The sequence below is a fragment of the Rhododendron vialii genome, chromosome 10a (genome assembly GCF_030253575.1).
Source record: "Rhododendron vialii isolate Sample 1 chromosome 10a, ASM3025357v1".
NCBI classification, from domain to species: domain Eukaryota; kingdom Viridiplantae; phylum Streptophyta; class Magnoliopsida; order Ericales; family Ericaceae; genus Rhododendron; species Rhododendron vialii.
In genome coordinates, this window is record NC_080566.1 from 33,150,835 (window position 1) to 33,167,711 (window position 16,877).

General features: G+C 36.8%; 2 protein-coding genes across 2 annotated transcripts; one reads left to right on the top strand and one right to left on the bottom strand.

Moving 5' to 3' along the window:
- Window positions 1-4,486: 4,486 nt before the first annotated feature.
- Window positions 4,487-7,832, bottom strand: LOC131303618 (rust resistance kinase Lr10-like). Its single transcript, XM_058330573.1, has 3 exons — window positions 6,891-7,832; window positions 5,890-5,919; window positions 4,487-5,766 (listed from the first exon to the last, which is right to left on the bottom strand). Exons 1-3 carry the CDS (start codon window positions 7,738-7,740, stop codon window positions 4,661-4,663), a joined length of 1,986 nt encoding a protein of 661 aa, XP_058186556.1. The 5' UTR covers window positions 7,741-7,832; the 3' UTR covers window positions 4,487-4,660.
- Window positions 7,833-8,208: 376 nt separating this feature from the next.
- Window positions 8,209-12,525, top strand: LOC131303616 (rust resistance kinase Lr10-like). Its single transcript, XM_058330571.1, has 4 exons — window positions 8,209-9,149; window positions 9,558-9,581; window positions 10,419-10,466; window positions 11,298-12,525. Exons 1-4 carry the CDS (start codon window positions 8,264-8,266, stop codon window positions 12,359-12,361), a joined length of 2,022 nt encoding a protein of 673 aa, XP_058186554.1. The 5' UTR covers window positions 8,209-8,263; the 3' UTR covers window positions 12,362-12,525.
- The last annotated feature ends 4,352 nt before the right edge of the window (window positions 12,526-16,877 follow it).

A 16,877-nucleotide genomic window follows, 5' to 3' on the forward strand; every position in this document is an offset into this window, starting at 1 on the left:
CGCAAATAAGAGAGATTGCAATGCACAATTACCGATTGAGTCTTGCAATACGGTTCAAGTTACAGGTCAATAATATGATCGACATCAAAAGATGGAAGTACAAAACTTGGATCCTGTTCCGCCGTGCTTGCCCCCCGACATTATAATCAGATACTTGATCTTTTGAACCTTCGTAAGTGCCACGCCATCGGATTGCATTCCTGGCAATGCCGCGGATAAAATGCCTCTACAATACAGTATCAGAAAATTAACCGACAAACTCACAGAAACTATGGGAAAGAGTACGGCCTCTTGCAACTAAACAGGAATTTTGGAGAATTCCAAGTTCCAACCAAAACTCCCTCAATTGTGTGCTTTTTTTTGCATTGAAATTGCGATTCATAGTTGCAGAAAAGACACAGTCAGTCTGAATTTTCATTGTGTAGGATTCAGGGACTCGGGCAAAAAATAAAGGGACCGGCTCCTCCCTGCGTAGGTCAAGTTTAAGAATTTCGGGGCACATTCAGGACCCATTTTGATGATCACTATCATTCAATCTTGTGGAGATTGTCAAGAAGATTATTTCGACCAATACTCATGTTAATTAGTCTTCGTTTAGCATGAATTCAAAAAAACTTTTATCCTTAAAAAAACAGAGTGAGAAATCAAATACTATTCATAACCCAATCTTTAAGAGAAATACCAATCGATCGCTTGTTGAACAGTTATCTATTAGTTTCAAATGGTTGAATTTCTTGACAAACTCTACAACATGAACGGTATTCGATCACCCAAATGGGTCTTAGACCGGAACCAAAAAAACCAACGTTGCACCAGTATAGTCATCTCCAAAACTAGAGAGGATCTGATCCCAAAAGAAAATAGACAGATAGAATTGGTTCTTTCTCTTATACTTCTTGAAAAACGTCATTCCCAACTCCCAAGACACGATAAGATCTATAGTAGGAATTTTCGTCATTCCCAACTCCCAAGACACGATAAGACACGATAAGACACAACGATAAGATCTATAGTTGAACAGTTATCTATTAATTGTCGTCCCCCTCCCAAATTTAACACAATCCTCGAAGATTTAAAACAAGCATTTGCACTTGGATATGGCAAGATCTATAGTAGGAATTTTCTTTCTCCTTCCATGGCGTACGTATCAAGAATTTCCGACATAATGTCTATAAAACAGAAAAGGTATATACTTATGATCAAATGATGTTCTCCATGTATTTTAATCAGAGTAGCAGAAAGATCAAGCCCGGATTATATGCTTGCTGGTCTTGTAAAGCCTTTAAAATGTGGTGCATGGAGCTAACAGAGGCACAGGCATAAGCATAAGCATAAGCATCTTGTGCCATGGAATCAATTGACTTGCTCATTCTACCGATGGATCTTCTAGAGAAACCTTAGAGTTACCACAAGACCTTAAAGATGGAAAAGAAAAGCATAAAGGTGCAGATAGGATACGTCTATAAAGCAGAAAATTATAACTTGGAGTAACTAATCATCTATGGGGCAGCTAGAAAATCAAATCCAAAGAATCAGATAATGGGATTAAATATATAGTTGATGAAGTATCCAAGCTCCAGGGCATCACAGCAAAAGGCACAAACAATTAAAAGTGTAACTCATTATATTAAATAGCCTAAAATCGAAGTTAGTTCTAAAGGCGTAGAAAAATATCCAGTCAAGCTAACTTCATCTCTATGTACAACAAAAGGACTACTCTGAATGGGTAAGCGGAGAGTACATATTGTGTACCTCTGAGGTACAACAAGAATTAGGAAAACATTTAATGTGATTCGGTAGTGAATATGCTCCAGAACAACCCCGAAAATACTATGAAAGTGAGTCGTGGTTCTTCACATAGTGAACCAAATTCAACGCATGCAGCAAGAAGGTTATTACTCACTTCTTTGTATGAATTTAATGATTGATTCCTTTTGTAGGATTTACTTTTCCATCAAATCATACGAAAAATCAATTTAATGGAATTTCGTACGTAAGTGCTTGATCGGATAACATGACTTGTCTTGGTTCAAAGATTTAATTAGTCTTGAAATTTGTATCAATATGAATCAAATAATTTGATCGACTACTTACAAAAAGTATTCAACTGGGCCTTTTTTTCGCATGATTGTTGTTCCAAGACCAAGCTTTACAAAATTAAGAACTAAGATAATCGAAAGGAGATTTTATGGACCACATACAAAGTTGATAACTCTGCTGACACGTTTAGAGTTCGGAGTCAAAGAAGCGTTTCGACGAACTTCGTAGGCGCTAAATCTCTACTAAAGGGAAAACAATGAAACAGGAGAAGGTTTATGTTTACCCAAAAAGTGTATTATAGAGGTAAACATGACATCACTTGTGGTGTGATTTACAATATTTCAACTAATAATAGGAAGGGTGAACAAAATTGCACTCCAGTTTGAAATAGAATATATAACTCTAGGATTGGGGGGTTAGGGTTTTAGTGACAGTTGGACATAGATTTGAAGGTTGGAGAGGAGGATGGAAGCGGAAGTAGGCTCCGTTTGTTTCGATGTAAAATGTTTTACAATGTTAAATATTTTTTTGCAAAATGAACTTTAATTTATATTTTTTTGGTGTTTGATTGGCACATATATGAAAAATACTTTTCAAGAGATTCTAAAATATTTTAATCAAGTAACTCTCTCTCTCCTCCTCCTCTCTCATTTTGAATCTAATATGATTTGGGAGAAGAAGGAAAGGGAATACGCGGTTTTGGAAAATATCGAACGATCTGATGTGAAATGCAAAAATGACTTATGACCCAAATTAGAGGAAAATATTTTCACCCCATTGGTGTAAAATCTTTTCCCTTGAGAATATTTTCACCCTTCTTTTACTAGCCAAACAATGAAAAATGGGTAAAATATTTTACATCCAAACAAACGTAACCTAAAACCGATGGAGACGAAGACAAAATTGTCAATAATTCACTACAAGTGACATTACCAAGTCTGTTCTGCTTTACAGAGTCTGATTGCAAGATTTTTCTAACAAGCACTATTCTCTAATAATGACACTGAATTGGATTTGACAAGTCTTCGCTAACTTTTGTACAGAGTGTCAAGGACATGGCCATCGTTGATTGCAAAAATTTTCTAATCAGGCCCACATTATAATAAAACAAAACATAGATGGAAAGATAAGGAGATGCTATTCTTGACTTCTCTGATAATTACTTAACGGTTTTTCCTAGTCTTTGCTGCTTTATGGACTCTAAGAAATATGCATGGCCATGAGTGATCAAAAGATTTTTTGAACGAGTCGAGCTCACATTTTTATATAAACGGAACCAACGGGGAAAGATGAGGAAAGACTATTCTCATTAATTCTATGATAATGACATGTGACTTGTTGCTTTATGGAGTTCTAGTAACATAGTCATTAGTAATTGAAAGATTTTTTTGTATAGCTGAGTCAAGACTCAAGACCCATCTAACAAATATGGACAGATAAGAGAAGATTTCTATTGAAATTGAAAATACTGAAACTCCAAAAGCTATACAGTATCGATCTCTACGGCAAACATTTTGGATGGTGTAATAGTATTGGGGAAGCTTTTTGTGGTTGGAATAGTAACAATGAACTGTATTCAGAGCTGCTAATTAATGGAGGTTGCTACTAGTTTTGGACATTGGAAGTTTTGCTTTCATATCATTTTTGGCCCTAGGTAGAGACATATTTTGGTTGGTTCCTTTTCAACTGTGTTTTCCTTTGGGGTTTTGGCGGGTATACAAATCTGATTATCAAGGGCGACCGTCCAAATCTAGCTAGCTGGGATGCTTCCTCCTGTTATGATGCTTTCATGCCCTTTGATAAATCCTTTCATGTTTATACTTTCATTGTCGACGATTAATTAATTTCTTTTTTTCTTTTTGGTTGATGAAAAAAGAAAATCTCTAAAACTAAAACTTCCAGGCTATGTTCAAATTCTTCAAATCACCTTGAATCTAAAACTTCATGAGAGGAATATTTGATTAAAAAAAAATCACAGTATGTATATGCAAAAGATATGGATAAATACTTTAAGTTTTCTGTAAATATTTTAAAAGTAATGTACTAATTTCATCTCACTTTTAGACACAATTTATCTGAAAAGTGATAACCATCATTTCTCTTCCAAATTAATTTGTACTAACCTTTTTAGTTTTCAAAAGCAAGTCCATTTTTCAATTGCAAAATTAAATTGGGTGTAGTTTTTGATGACCAAGTTTGCCGTGTGAGCTTCTACAATGAAAAAGTGGAAGATCTAATGTTTGAGGTGCTGCTTATCAAAAAATAAATAAATAAATGTTTTGAGGTGCTTTACTCCCTATATGAGTTCAAGTCCTAGAGTAGTAAATTACAATTTCATCCTTCTTATGGCTCTTAATTAAATGGAGAAAAAAAGAAAACAAAGCGATTCACAAATAACCAACAAAGCAAAACTATGCATACACCATTGTTTTACTTGACTCTCATAGAAATCCAAAAAAATTAATTTCGAGTTTATTCTACCAGTCGTAAATAGCATTTGAATAAGGGTACAACAATATATAGATGAGTCCAGACTTCTACACGATACTCACAAACAAATTAAAGATAGCGCATTTGACACCCCTAAAAACGCTGTCCAATTATGCAACACTTCTCGATCTCAATCGGATTCAGAAATTATCTCTAACGTAGTGCTAAAATGCCTTCCGCCCATGTTTCCCCTTGTAATTGACCCATTGGTGGTAGAAAAGGGATTCGGGGGCATGCCCAAGGTATCTCCATCTCCCTCAAGCATTTGAACCACAGCTTTCATTGAAGGCCGGTCTCCTGGGTACCACTGGATGCACCAAAGTCCTACAACTGTTAGCTTCTTAACAATCTTGGCATCTCCGCCTTCCTCAGCTTCATTGTTATTTACTTCTTCACAATTTAAACGATTATAAATCCATTCAGGAAAGTAAACTTCTGCACTGACATCAATATTCTTCTTCCTCCCTCCAACCATTTCAAGCAACACCATTCCAAAACTATAAACGTCTGACTTGTGCGACACATTGCCGAAATTCCTAGAGAACACCTCCGGTGCAATATAACCCACGGTTCCCCTAGCAGCTGTCATGGATACAACGCTTTGTTCTTTTGAGCACAACTTGGCTAGCCCGAAATCAGAAATTTTGGGAATGAAATTTTTGTCTAACAAGATGTTATGAGGCTTAATATCGAAATGAAGGATTCTTTGATCACAACCTTGGTGAAGATATTCAATTCCTTTGGCTATGCCTAGAGCAATACCTTGGAGCTTCTCCCAACCAAGTGAAGCTCTTTTATGATCAGATGATATGAACTTTTCTAGAGAATCATTCGGCAAATACTCGTAAACAAGAGCTTTTTTATACCCATCTGCACAATATCCGACTAAGCGAACCACATTGACATGGTGGATCGTACCTATCGTTGCCACTTCGTTGATGAAGTCATCGCCATTACCAGTGAAGTTGTCAAGGATCTTGGCTGCAATAGGAACATCTTTGGAAAGCTCTCCCTTGTAAACTATTCCATAACCTCCTTGGCCGAGTTTGTCCTTGAAATTATGTGTAAGTTTCTTTATCTCAGCATATGTGTACCTTGTAGACTTGAGAGCCCTGTAATTCTCTAAAAACCTTTCGATCTTTACTTGATCCTCTTTCTTTAAATTGCTTGTTCCGTGGATAAAATATGTAGCTATGACTAGTACAACAAGGACAAAAAGACTAGTCGGGATCAAACCTGCAAGTTTAAACAACAAAATTACAAAGGCAATATATATATATATATATATATATATATATATATATATATATAGAGAGAGAGAGAGAGAGAGAGAGAGAGAGAGAGAGAGAGAGAATTCACCTGTTTGATCATGTGGTCTTTTCGTTTCACCTGAATAATTAAGATCATATAGAAAGCACTAATCAATAATCATACAAGGGGATACATAAAATCCAAACATTATATATATACGCGGCGGTTCAAGAGACACCCAAAAAAATACCCCAAATCTCAATCTCATATATATATATATATATATATACTCCTTCCGTCCCATAATATTTGTCCGGTCCGCGAAACGAGGACTACAAAATAATGCATTTCTTTCGAGAAGAAATTTAAATTTTTTTCATAAGCTAAAAGAACTCGTCGAGATCTAGTAAATTGTTGAATTTTTTTTCAACTTTTCTTACAAAAATAGTATTAATTTTATGTCTCCGTTTTGCGGACCGGACAAATATTATAGGACTGCCGGAATCTAAATAAATATATATATATATATATCTATATATATATTCTATTTGTTTTTTTTTTACAAGTATATATTCTATTTGTGGGGAGATTAATAATCATAGAGGTAGAACTGATGGAACAAAGCCTCAAAGGTGAGAAATTTTTTGGTGCCGGGTGGGTATATCCCACGTGGTACCTGATCGATCGGCACGTCCGGGGCCGTCCAATACACTTTTGGACAATTCGGATTGAAACTCTCTCTCTCCTCTCACCCAAACACTTTTTCTCTCATTTTTCTCTCTCCGAATCCAAGCCGTCGAAAAATGCAATTAACGTCTCGGATGCGCCGAGCGAGCTCCACGTGGTACTCACAGAGGTGAATACTATATGGCACAAGCAGTGCCTCCTCCCAACCACAGCAAGTCTTATATGTGTTCTATTTGTGAGGAGATTGATAGTAACCTACCTCTTTTTAATTTAGAACTATAATAACTTCAAACAAGCTTCTAAAACCGAACTTGAAGAAGTTTATTCTGAGCTTTTTAATTAACTGAATAAGCAAATAAACTGAAAGCGCGAAGAAAAAGTTAAACTTTAATTTTCCGTAGGAGGAGATGAATGAGGAGTACCTCTTGGCTGCTTACGGATGTCGAAGCATTCGGTTTCCTTCAACTTGCTGTGATTGCTCCTACTCAATCTGCAATACGTGCCCTTTTCTTCACATTTAACACAACTTGGTTCGGACCAGGCTGACCAGCCCCGTAAGCCCTCAGAATTGTATCCCTCTCGAGACAGATCAAAACATGGAACTGATAGAGTATGCATCTTTGAACAATTCAACAGGGTCCTCATGATCAAATAATCCGAGTTCAACAAATAGAGTTTGTGACCTGGACGGCTAAGCCATGGAAGTGGTGCATATTTGTTATAATAACGATATGTAAATGGATCTTCTAAGGAGGAGGGACAACTGAACATAGGGCATTCACAGAACGACGCACCATATGTATAACCGTATCGATCAAAATATCCCGGGTAGTAGCGACAACGGGCTCCGTAGCGGTCAGGGACAGTGTTGAGCCACAATTGGAAGGGACTGAAGGGAGAGGTACTGTCGAATATTAAGCGTAGGTTTTGCTGATCGTGCGGATCGTAAGTACCGTAGAGCTCGTATCTTATGATCTGACAATAGTAATTGATTTCTTTGACCACTACCTTGACAGAAAATGGGCTGTCAAGCAGGGTTTCGTTGCTTTCGGTGGAAGAGCAGGTTAGAGCAAAGTCAGGCCCATAGCCACAGCGGTCTGGCTGACGATCCTTTAGCCAGAACGGGAACCGAATTTCTGGGCCCTCGGCTCTGCACCTCTTGGGCAGGCACTCAACATCCCGATCGCGGTCGTCTGCTTGGGCTCCAACTCCTGCCTGCAACAGGAAGAAGAATAAGAGGAAGAGGAAGATCATCAGTTTGTTCTTCGTCATCGATGATACACTGATGTGGAGTACTTCTATATCTCCCTCTTCTTTAACTCAAAGGACCTCAAGTCTTTACGTCAAGGTCGTGCAAAGTATGGTACACATTGGTGAGTACCATATATAGGAATCCTATGCTTTGTTTTGGGAGTGATTTTGTCACTCTCCAAATTGTTAACGACACTCTCATGAAGAGCGCCAAAATCAATATGAGTTGATTTTGCCACTCTTCAAATTATTAACTTTTGGAGAGTAACAAATTAATATGGGTTGATTTTGACACTCTCCTGAAGAGTGGGATTAAAAATTTAGGGAGTGACAAAATGACTCTCCTTGTTTTTGGTGCATTTTGCACATATTTTTGGTATATGGCACACAATTGCTTTTTAGTTTACTTCTGGGAAGCCATGTTAAACTGCAAGATTGATCATATAACACACTCACTCACTCACTCACTCTCTCTCTCTCTCTCTCTCTCTCTCTCTCTCTCTCTCTCTCTCTCTCTCTCTCTCTCTCTCTCTCTCTCTCTCCTATGTCTAGCAGAAGGCTTCTCTCCGATGTCTACAAAACCCGTAGCCTTCTTCTTCTTGTTCCCCTGTTTTTGGGCAACTGCTGTGCTAAAACAAGTCCCAATTGTGTCTCATCTTGTGGAAATATCCCCATCAAGCACCCATTTCGAGTGAAAGGAGACCCAGAGAACTGCGGGAAAAAGAAATACGAACTGGAATGCGTGCAGGATCGTCTTGTGCTTTACTTGTTTTCCCCTGCAAAATACTTGGTCCGCGCAATCAACTACGACAACCATACAATCCGACTAGTCGATGTCGGCTTACGACACGGAGATTGCTCCTCCCTCCCTCTTTATTACATATCGTATCTCAACTTCACTAGCAGTTCTGACGCAAATCCATATTCTTTGCTGATGGAAGAGCAATTTTATATTCGTGATATATTTGATGAAATCCCATGGAATATGGCTGTAGCATTATGGATAGATTGCGAAAAGCCAGTAAGAAAACCTCCACTCTATACGGACAGTTACACCAGTGCTTCTAGCTGTATTGAAAAACCAACTTTTTCCTATTCCGATTCGCTCTCCTCGGGGGAAAAGAGGCGCTATTCTTACTTTCTGTTCGGGACTAACTTAAGCGCTTCGGATGTGGCGGATCAGTGCAAAATAGACGAGATAGTTATGTCGACGTTGCGATGGCCAGCCGATAAAGGCGAAGCAAACCTCTCCTTCTCGGATTTCCACAGTAAATTGGAGTATGGGTTTGAGCTTTCCTGGCTGTCCATTCTCTGTGAAAATTGCCAAGGACGTCGAGCCTATTGCGATATTGAGTCTTTTAATTCAACAGCTGCCACTTGCTACAAATACTGCTTTAGCAGAAGCGATTTCAAAAACGGGTCCTTTCCATGTGCGTAAGATTTCCTATTCGAGAACTCTTGCTGCTCCACAAAAGTTCAAGCAGTAATTACTAATCTCTCAAAGAGCCTCCTCGGATGGATGTGGTGAGAAAGGGGAGTCCATTCTCACCTAATCTCACCACTTCTGATGAGAAATGGAAATAGCCAATTAAAAAAATTATTTTTGTATTTTTCTCTTAATATTTTTTACCAAAATGCTCAATTCAAATGAATGATTTGGCTAGAAATCAATCATTTCTTTTCCTTTCTTATGAAATCCCTCCATTCAAAGGGAGCTTTAAAGTAGAGGCTATGCACGTTGCATTCTTGTGAAGTTTTTTCGGTAAGTAAACATACGACGATTAGCAAAACACAACTACTTGTATGTTGAATGTAATTCATTCCCTCAAAAATTGCAGGTCGCTTGGAGGTTATTTTCTATAGTAAGTGCTCTCTGTCTCATCTGTTTTTACTCTTTTAGCGTACAGTATGTTATTGAAATGTTGTTGTAACCTGATAGCCACAAGTATCCCTGCAAGTCAGCAACTATAAAAGATTACTTTGGTCCTCTTTTATTACTATTGTTTTTTTTTTTCCTTTTTAATCGGCAAAAGTAAAATTTTATTAAGGGAAGGAGGTATTGTTGTTGTTGTTACTGTATGAAACCTTTTGAGTATCCCTGCAAGCTCCGTATGGACGGGTCTTGTAAAAGTTGATAAAACCTGAGAGGTTTCGAGCACGTGATCTTAATTAGGAGGAAGACAGCACCTATGTCTCATGCCTGATCACCATCTTACAAGAATTTTGGCATAGTGAATTTTGTTCAATACCTTTAATGTAATTGCTGCATAATTTTCACCTTACATTTATAGACCTAATATGGGAATGTGAGAAGTTTGTAAGACATGTTAGTTAGATTCATGAAAAGAGAATATTAAACAACATTTACTTTACTTTATAAGATAAAAAAAAAACATGTTCAATACTAAAATTTAGTCATCTCCTCATGCACTTAAAATGAAAAATACTTTTCCGAGATTACCTATTTTTTCAAATGTTAAAGAGTTTAAGAAATTAAAGGGACGAATTTTCCTCTTGGCTGCGAGTTTGGTCTCATCAATTCTAATGGCTCGATCTTATATTCTAACTCCTTAGATCAACCGAACTTAATTATGGTAAGACTTGTAAATGCCTCTTAGACGACAGAGTTATAATTTCATACTTCTATGGAACTATTTTGATCGCGCGGTTGACTGAAACATAGAACATGTTTATTGCAGATTATTTGCTTCCAGAGGGGTTCAAAGTTCGTGGGTTCACAGTTATAGGTGAGATCTATATGCAGTACCACTTGTCCTTTACTGGCCAAAAACTTGAGAAAATCACTTACAAATGCATGAAGAAGGAAAATATGTGCAAGTTTAGGCGGAGTTTTGGGATTTTAAATTGGGTATTTGTACTTACACTCCCTGTACTATCACCAATTTAAATATACACCCGTTATACTTAAATTTTAAGCACTTGCACCCCTGTACTTTGAAGTGAAAGAAGAAAAATTTGTACAATGGGTATATCTTCAAATGAGTGATAGTATGAGGGGTGTAAGTGCAAATTCCACAATTTAAATTTAGGGATCAATATTTTCTGATACTGTTGGGTTGGACTGGAAAGGGAAGGGAAGGGAAGGGATAAGCAGTGGGAATCAGGGATAAATTTAGGCTTAAATTTTCTTGATTTATTTGGGATTCTACACAAATTGTGGGAATGTGAAGCACTGTTTCAAAGATGCAAAATCTCATGGGTTGTCAATATGGTAAGGGCGAACCTGCGCTTGCAACATAGCAGGGTTCGATTCCCCCTGGAGACAAATCATGATTTAAGTGGGGGGCCATGGCGGTGAGTTGTTGTGTTAGTCTCCCCTGAGATTTGGATTGTGCAGTTGGGTCCAATAGTGGCTCGGCAGTAGGGTTATTCCTCGGTTAAAAAAAATTAAAAAATCTCATTAATTTGATGCGATTCAAGAACAAAAAGTGGCCATTATATACCATAATTCTAGGACATGCATTGGCGGTAATGGCAAAGACCTGGAAGTTGTTTTTGTTTTGTATTATTATTATTTTTGGTTTCGTATTTGGTCATATTTACTTTACCCTGAGCAGGAGGCATCCTTGCAGCAAGAACCACATGTGGGATTTTATGCCTATTGGCATTTTTAATCTATAAGTTTAGGAGAAGACATTTATCAATGTTCGATACCATTGAAGGTTTCCTACAAAGTCAGAACAACCTGATGCCGATTAGGTACTCGTACTCCCAAATAAATAAGATGAGCAAAGGTTTCAAGGACAAGTTGGGACAAGGAGGCTATGGTTCTGTATACAAAGGAAAGCTCCGAAGCGGTTATGTCGCGGCAATAAAGATTTTAGAAAAGTCCAAAGCCAATGGACAAGAATTCATCAATGAAGTTGCTACCATCGGAAGGATTCATCATGTCAATGTGGTTCGATTGATTGGATTCTGTGCTACGAGATCTAAACGAGCTCTTGTTTACGAATTCATGCCTAATGGCTCCCTTGAGAAATATTTATTCTCTCAAGAAGAAAACATCTCCTTGAGTTGCAAGCAAATGTATGACATTTCTGTTGGAGTGGCGCGTGGGATTGAATATTTGCATCGAGGTTGTGATATGCAAATTCTACATTTTGACATCAAGCCTCACAACATTCTTTTAGATGAGAATTTCAATCCAAAAGTTTCGGACTTCGGGCTTGCAAAACTAAATCAAACAGATGATAGCATGGTGTCTCTTACTGCGGCAAGAGGAACAATGGGCTACATGGCTCCAGAGTTATTCTACAAAAACATTGGACATGTTTCATACAAAGCTGATGTTTACAGTTATGGGATGTTGTTGATGGAAATGGCAGGCAGGAGGAGGAACTTGAATGCATTCGCCGATCACACGAGCCAAATTTACTTCCCATCTTGGGTATATGACCAATTCAAAGAAGGAAAGGAAATCGATATGGGAGAAGCCACGGACGAGGAAAGGGAGATGGTGAGGAAGATGGTTATAACGGCTTTATGGTGCATCCAAATGAGACCTAGCGATCGTCCTTCGATGAACAAAGTTGTAGAGATGCTTGAAGGAACTGCTGAAGCTCTTGGAATGCCTCCCAAGCCTTTCTTAACTCCTCAAGAGATGCCAATTGAAGATCAATGAATGAACTTGTGTCTATCTATTGAGTTGCTCTTTCTACTAGTTGTAGTGATATAATAGAGTACTGTCTTTTGGACTATTGCATGTTTGTAGACTTTTTATCAAGATAGAGTGAGGAAAGGTCGTGACTTGTTCAATAAATATTACTACATCTAATTGTCTTGTGAGAAGTTATTGCTTGTATTATTTGGCTTTCACGCTTTCATAGTTAAAAATAGCTTGCTTTATTCACTAGCCAATTTGTTAAGGGAGTTTGGCAGTCTGCTGTTGTGAACACATATATAATATTGATAGGTTTCAAGCAGGAGAAGCTAATGAAAACAATCTAGGAAGAAATTGCCAAGTTGATCCAGTGACTTCATTTTGGGTGGTGTGTCTTTTTGTGATTAGTTTGATATGAATTGAAGTGGCATTTTTGGAAACCCTCAATACAACGTTTCTTTTTTGAGAGAACCTTATTCACGGAGTTGTTCACGGATTGGTGCAATCACAACCGTTCATATGTGCAATCAATGGTTGAGATTCATTTTCAATTATGACCGGTCATAATTGATTTTCAATCCAGACTATTCAAAAATACTTTGGATGGACGTGATTGGGCTTCGTAAATCCTTATTTACGAAAAACTCTATAAAGAAGGTTTTCTGTTCTTTTTTATGCTCAGCATCAATACATCCAGACATCTTCACCAATGCGCTTTCAAAGGATAAGTTTCAAAGTTCAATACTTTAGAGAAAAGTGGGTGTCACACAATTAAGTAGTCATTAAGGGGGAGTGTTGAAAATAATGTCTTCTTGTATTTTTGTATTTGGACGAAAATGTGATGTTTAATTTTGGCCATAAAATGTTATAATTGGGTCTTGTTTAAGTTGTTTTATAGTTGGGTTAATGTGTGAAATTTGTAGGCCAAGTAAGGTCTAATAGTCTAGTCTTAGATCCCATTCCACTAACAACTTTTTCTATTTTTGTTTTGTTTTGTCCTTATTTGAATTATGTTCGCGTTTGTTAGTTTTGTGTCTTACGTTTTTACTTTTCCGAGTCTTCTCATTAAAACGAATCAATAATCCACAAAAATTTGGCGCAGAACTAACAAATGCATCAAAAATTAAATAAGAACAATGAAAAAAGTCGTAAAAGTCAAATAAGAAATCTCTAGAACTGTTGGAATGAGAAAAATCTGGGAGTGCTTTCCCCATTGCTCTGGTTCCTGTGTGCGTGTTCTCCCCGAAATACTCTCGGCAATTAATTTGCCTCTTTGGTTCCCATTTCTTCCGTAATAAAGGGTTTTAGGCAAATCTAAGCCAACAAATAGTTGCGAGGTGTTACGATATCCCGTTATCGCGAATCACTCTTGATTACTGTGAATCACGGAGATCATGTAATTATCTTGTAATTGATATTCTTTTCTAATTTATCTATTCTTTCCTAACTTAGAGATTAGATAGGCTTAATTGTAGGGATTGTAAAGATTAGTTGGCTTGTATAAATATGTACGTATAGAGGTTGCAAAGACATGAATGAATACAAATTCTCCTCTCTGATTGTAACAATTTGATGTGAAAAACGCCTTCCTACATGGCAAGTTGTCTGAAGAAGTATACATGGATTTACCACTTGGTTGCATGATACCTGAAGTACACTGTTAAAAGGTGTGCAAATTAAAGAAATCTCTGTACGGGTTGAAAGAGTCTTCGAAAGCTTGGTTCGGCAGATTCACAAAATCCATGAGAGCCTTTGGATACTATCAGAATAATTCAGATCACACTTTGTTTTTAAAGAAACAGGATGGTAAGATTACTGTCCTTATTGTATATATTAATGACAAGGTGGTTACAGGAAATGATCCTAACGTAAAGGAAGGGTTAAGCCTTTGGGATTTTGGACATATATAAGCCAACTAACACTCTTAAGACTATTGGCTGAGTAACCACTCTTCCCAACTTGACTGTTAGAAGTCTTCGTCGCGGGCTTTGATGTTTTAAAGCCCACATTACTAGTCCAAATTGCAGAGTCCTGTCCTTTCTACTTTACGACACCAAATTACTCCAAGTCAGTTTTTGTTACCTTGAATGCGAAATGAAATTATTGGGCGCGCTCGGGATATGGTACATGGCGCTTCAAATTTCTTAGCCACCAAACAATCATGTACGATTCCAATTTATTTGCGAACGTAGAGATGTAGTACTAAATTTATATTAACGATGATAATCGTATATATTAATTATTACATGGCCCATGCGCTATCCACAAATCCAAAATAAAAAATAAAATCTACTCTAGTACGGAGTAACATCTAATCACCAATACAACGAATAGAAATCCATATCAAAATTCTTAGATAGATTGGTGCTTAAATGTCCACCCAATTTCCATTTCCATCGGTTACCCCATCATCTTCTTTCTTTTTTTATCGACAAAAGCAACATTTTATTAAGGACAGGAAAAAAAATAAGCATGCAGGCATACAGCCATAAGGACAAAATTCATAACACCACCTGAAGGTCTAAAATGCCCAGACAAATACAAATGAAGCACAACCTACACATAAGGCCAAAAAAGTAAAAAGCCCAAATAATACTCCAATAAAGCAAAACCCAAAGAATGCCCGTTTTCTTCTTAACTCGGAGAGAATTCAGCATTTCCCTTCCAGTATTTGCAGGTTTTGTGGACAGGGGACCTCGTGACGTGAAGCAACACTTACGAAATGCTTTTAGAGGGTTGGCATGAGGACATGAGACTTTCGAGGTCTTCGCCAAATTTATGCTTCGGTCTTGTTCAGCTAAATAAGTTAACCGATTTATTTATTTTTTATTTAATTTTTTTCGTATTTGTTAGTTTTTGTCAATTTTTTAGGAATTATTGCATCGTCATAACAAGAGAAATTTTAAAAGTAAAAAATTACGATCGAAACCTAATTTTTTTGAATAAAGACAAAATAAGTCAATAAACTAAATTTTTTCGTCTTTATTCAAAAAAAATTGAATTCGATCATAATTTTTTACTTTTTAGATTCCTCTAGTTATGATGATGCAATAATCTCCAAAAAATTGATAAAAAAGCTAACAAATACGAAAAAAATTTAACAAGGACAAAAAAAATAAGCCAATTAGCTTATTTAGCAGAACGGGGCATGTAGTCCGATTGCAAGATCTTTCTTACAATTTTTTTTAAATGAAGGAATAGTACTACAGCTAGGCCACTAAGACCCCGTTTGTTTAAGGATTTTGCATTTTAAATTTTAATCATTATTCTATTTCTCTCTCCACTCATTACTTATATCTTTAATCATTACTCTTATTTTTCTATTTATCTTTCTTCAATCATTATCCTTAATTTTAATCATTAATCTATTTCTCTTTACACTCATTACCTATAAATCCAAATCCAAAATCTAAAAATGAACGGGGTCTAAATGGATCCAATTGCGCAACCCAAACCTCCGGGGGAGTTAGCCCGACGATACTAGTCACAACACCCCACTTACTTCAAGGTACTTACCCAATGAAAAATCGAACCTCAAACCTTAAGGAGTACTCCTAAAACTTGAGTATCCACCCGAACTACTGGGGCAACCCTAGTTGTGTAACAATGATACTTGATTTTGCAAGTCTTTGCTGTATAGAGTCTTAGAACATGGCCACCAGTGGTAGCTGCAAGATTATTAATCTTGAACAAATCAGGCCCACATTGTTAAAAAACAAATAAGAGATGGAAAGATAAGGAAAGACTTTTCTTGTCCATTCTCTTATAATGACAAATGGCTTTTCCAAGTCTTCCTTGCTTTATGAAGTCCAACGAATATGGCCACGAGTGGTCGCCAGATTTGAACAATGCCTGAGTTTTAAATCAACATATCATAAACCCTTTTTTTACACTCTAAAAACCAAGAATGATAAATTTCAAGTTGATGTATGCTGTATATAACTTTAGTTTACATTTGGAAATATGAAGTCCTAGGATGGTATTCAGTTTGGATTCAGATTTGTGTTTGGGTTCGGGGTTCAGCGTGGAGATTTTCTTATACCAAACCAAAACTGACTGGGTACTATGATTTTTCAAAACTAAAATCACACCCCGGGTAGAAAAAGGTGAGAAATACAAGCCACATTTAGGCCTGTCGGTTTTAAAATTTCCATACCTAGAGAAGTAGAGCTAAGATCGGTAAATCTAAAATACCCCGTTCGTTTAAGGATTTTAGATTTTGAATTTTAAACATTATCCTATTTCTCTATCCACTTATTATCTGAATTTCTAATCAATCATTACTCTCATTTTTCTTTCAATCTTTATTCAATCATTACTCCTATTTTTAATCATTATTCTATTTTTGTATATATTCATTACCTGCAAAATTCAAATTCAAAATCCCAAAACGATATGGGAAATTGCAAGGAAAAGGGTTCGTTAAATTCTGTATCGTAACGTAAAGGAAGGGAAATAAGCCAATAGACAAAGCCAACAAAAGTTCTACTAAAGAATTCTAAAGACTACTGGATAAACAAACACTCGTCTCAACTTC

Coding starts and splice junctions, on each gene's coding strand:
- LOC131303618 (XM_058330573.1), bottom strand. CDS start 7,740: ATGACGAAGAACAAACTGATGATCTTCCTCTTCCTCTTATTCTTCTTC. Junction 5,920..6,890: donor CATCCGTAAGCAGCCAAGAG/GTACTCCTCATT, acceptor TTAATTATTCAG/GTGAAACGAAAAGACCACAT. Junction 5,767..5,889: donor AAGACCACATGATCAAACAG/GTGAATTCTCTC, acceptor TTAAACTTGCAG/GTTTGATCCCGACTAGTCTT.
- LOC131303616 (XM_058330571.1), top strand. CDS start 8,264: ATGTCTAGCAGAAGGCTTCTCTCCGATGTCTACAAAACCCGTAGCCTT. Junction 9,150..9,557: donor CAAAAACGGGTCCTTTCCAT/GTGCGTAAGATT, acceptor CAAAAATTGCAG/GTCGCTTGGAGGTTATTTTC. Junction 10,467..11,297: donor TCGTGGGTTCACAGTTATAG/GTGAGATCTATA, acceptor TACCCTGAGCAG/GAGGCATCCTTGCAGCAAGA.